At 35.6% G+C, this 3332-nt stretch overlaps 1 protein-coding gene across 8 annotated transcripts in view; it reads left to right on the forward strand.

Moving 5' to 3' along the window:
* The window catches only part of r3hdm1 (R3H domain containing 1), a 44598-nt gene extending 42838 nt beyond the window's left edge, over positions 1–1760 (forward strand). For 7 of the 8 annotated variants that reach the window (XM_081383687.1, XM_081383690.1, XM_081383684.1 and 4 more), the window contains one exon: positions 385–1760. In XM_081383687.1, coding sequence (XP_081239813.1) covers positions 385–728 — 344 coding nt within the window. In that variant the 3' untranslated portion in view covers positions 729–1760. The remainder of the gene's footprint in view (positions 1–384) is intronic. The other variant, XM_081383691.1, reaches the window with a different exon arrangement.
* Positions 1761–3332: the final 1572 nt, after the last annotated feature.

Genomic DNA, 3332 nt, shown 5'->3' on the forward strand with positions numbered 1-3332 from the left:
GTTTTGGCCATCCTTCTGTTAGACTGTTTAATTTTAAAGGTCACATTAGCAATTAAAGAAAAAACACTTAAGCAAAACATGGTCAGGTCAAAGTGTCTGAATTAGTTTTGGTCCCAAATTTTTATACATTTTACTGGTAGTCCACTGTATGAAGAATTTTTGGGTATTATATGTTACCGTTTACTTTATTAAGCTATCCTCACTTACATAAATTAACTATAGTGTCCAGCACCCACTAGTAAAAAAAAATATATAAAAAATTATATCTGGTGTCTGAATAATTTTTGGGTTGTCTGTATATAAAATCCTGTATGTATGCATGCATCACTATGAGTTTTAGTATACACAATCAGTTTTTCAGTAACGTTATTTTTGTGCGTCCAGACATGGGCCGTGTTTTTGAGGTGACGGACCTTCCGGCTGGCATCACTCGAGTGGAAGCGAACTGTTTACTGGCAGAACTGAGCAAAGTTGGCGCTCTCATAAAATGGCTGCCCGAAACCCCGTCCCCCAACCAATCAGAGGGAGCGGACGTTACGAACTCTGACCCTCCCAAACCTCCCCCTCACGACCTGGCGTCCACGTACACCATCCTGGCCTTGTTCCCGTCGAAGTACGCGGCGCAAAGTGCGCTTCAAAAACTCAACAGCACCATCACCAAATTCAAACTGAGAACTAGCAGGGGACATAATGAACAGCACACGCTCGCCAGATCCAGCTCTCAGTGAGGCCACGCCCCTTCCCCCTCTCCACCAATCACCACCATTGCCTCAGGCTCACTTCCTGCCATTTCAGTCACACGCCTTCCTGGTTTTGTTTGTTTGTTTGTTTGTTTGTTTTTGCACCACTATGGCTTGATCCAAACGGGTTTGTTACTTTCGAATGGGGTTTTCACGTTAGTTTGTTTAAAAAAAAAAAGAGAACATTTCGAATGTTGTAGTTGAATTGTTCTTTCACGGTTTCAGGCGAATTTGAATTATCTAGCTTTGTTATTTAAAAGAAACCAAAACGAAGGCAAAATAAGATGTTTGGCTTATTTTATTATTTTTTTTGTTCATTTTGAATAGATCAGGATTGCAAAACTGAAACCGGAGGATGTTGTTTGTGGGGTTTTTATCGCAAATGTCACGAAACGCATCATATTGTTCGTACAAATTTTTTGGCCATTTTTTGTTAAACGAATGGAAACAAGCAGCCAAACATGTTACAACTGACCCATGAACTTAAAGACGGGACACAAGGGAACACTTCGACCTGTGCCTTTAAACAGGGACGCGTTGTTTACGCTGAACAAAGACTAAGCCAGAAAAACAACGTCCAAAAATGCGTAAATTATACTGTAGCCGAATCCAAATAAGCCAGTCATTTTTTTCCTTCGGCCGAGTGCCAGTTTTTGGCTCTCCAGAATGTGGACTGAGTGTTTTTGAATTTTTAACTTAATTTAAACGTTGATGGAAACGGCGCAGTTGCCAAACGGAAGGTTTTATCGCTTTCTTTCTCATTACCTGTCTTTGGGGCGACGGACAACAGTCCATTTATGGGTTTTTAGATTTATTATCCTATTAAAAGTCACTGGAATAAAGGTTTGCACTCTCTCTCTCTCTCTCTCACGTCTTTCCCCTCTTCTCTTTAATGCGTTTTTTTTCTCTTATTTTATTTTTGTTTCGAGATGTGTGGACTATGAAAGGCTGTAAAATGTTTGCTGGAGCAAGTTGTTTTTATCTCAGTTTGAAACCAATAAATGTTTACACATAATGGTTTTTCCATGTCCCAAATGTTTTTATTGACTATAAAAGTCCAATTGGATTGACAACTTTAAACTTGTTGACAACTATGTTTCATAATTACATTTAAATTAAATCTTATTTACATTTAAAATGAAAAATACATTATATATATTTTTTATATATATTTTTTTTTCTTAATGTTTCTCTCAGGTGTAACAACTATTCATTTTTTTTGTTGTAATTTACAGTGCAATTTGTATTTTTCATGTTTTTAAATATATTTTTTGAAAATGCATTTAATTAAATGCATCCTAAATTTAAAATTATATATACATATATATAATGTACAATGTTATTGATTACATAAAATATATTTTATGAATTTTAATTAGTATGGAAGTAAAATAGTGTCAAATGTTTTTGAAACAAAAAGCCTGTTGAATTGCACTACTTGAAAAAAATATCCATTGCATTAAGCATGCTTGCATTTTAATGCATTGTATTTTTAGGGCTTGCATTTTTATGGGCTGAAATTCAGCATGGTTGAATATTTAAGCAGTGAATATTTCATTTAAAAACATCTCAAACACATTTTCATTATTAAAAATTCAATAATCCATATTCACATTTCTTATTTCACTTCCAAAATATTCAAACTGTTTAAAAATACAACCTATAATATTCAACAGGCAAGTTTCGGTCCATTTTATTTCGCTTTGCAAATTCGCTTCCACAAATTCAGTGGTTCAAATTCGACAGTAAATTCAACATTGACATCCAGGAACTGCAGGAAAAGCAGTAGATTGCCGAGCATACTCTCCATCTGCTGTTAGTCGACCTCACCAGCAGGTGGTGCAAAAGCGCGTGTTGTTGACGCGCAACAGTTAGAACAAGCCATTCATTCATAAAATTAAAATGATTATCTGTGTCAGTATATATGCGGAAAAGATGATAAACACACAAAAGCTGTGTTTGTTTCATTCAATAACTTGTGTAGCCTACATGTTATCAGCTTTCTCTATGAACGGGATTATAATCGGTTTCCCTCAATACCTCATCCCATTCATCGGGACAAAACGCTTAACGTAGCTTAATGGACTAATACAGTGATATAAAAGACCAAACTCGCACCTTATTGGGGATGTATGCTGTTGGCTAGGCTACTATATAGGCTACATTCAAGCAGACTCAGAATATAAACTTAACGCGCAAAGTTTCATGCTGAGCGTTTCGTGATATACTGGCATAAAATCAACACTTGATAAATACAAACTTTCTCTTCTTTTCTATTCTATTCTCTCTCTCTCTCTCTCTCTCTCTCTCTCTCTCTCTCTCTCTCTATATATATATATATATATATATATATATATATATATATATATATATAGTATGCCTACGTGTACTGCATTAGCTTAAACTGGGAAGAGTCATAGCACTTGCATATTGTTGTCCTCCTATTGTTAGTTTAACTGTAAATCGCTTTGGATAAAAGCGTCTGCTAAATGACTAAATGTAAAATTGGCTTGACATTCGCACATTTAGGGATCGTCTCTAAAGTTGCATACAACATTGGCATACACGTTTCTAACTTCAATAGCAAACTTA

This window comes from Scardinius erythrophthalmus, assembly GCF_964197995.2.
Source record: "Scardinius erythrophthalmus genome assembly, chromosome: 14".
In the NCBI taxonomy this organism is placed as follows: Eukaryota; Metazoa; Chordata; class Actinopteri; order Cypriniformes; family Leuciscidae; genus Scardinius; species Scardinius erythrophthalmus.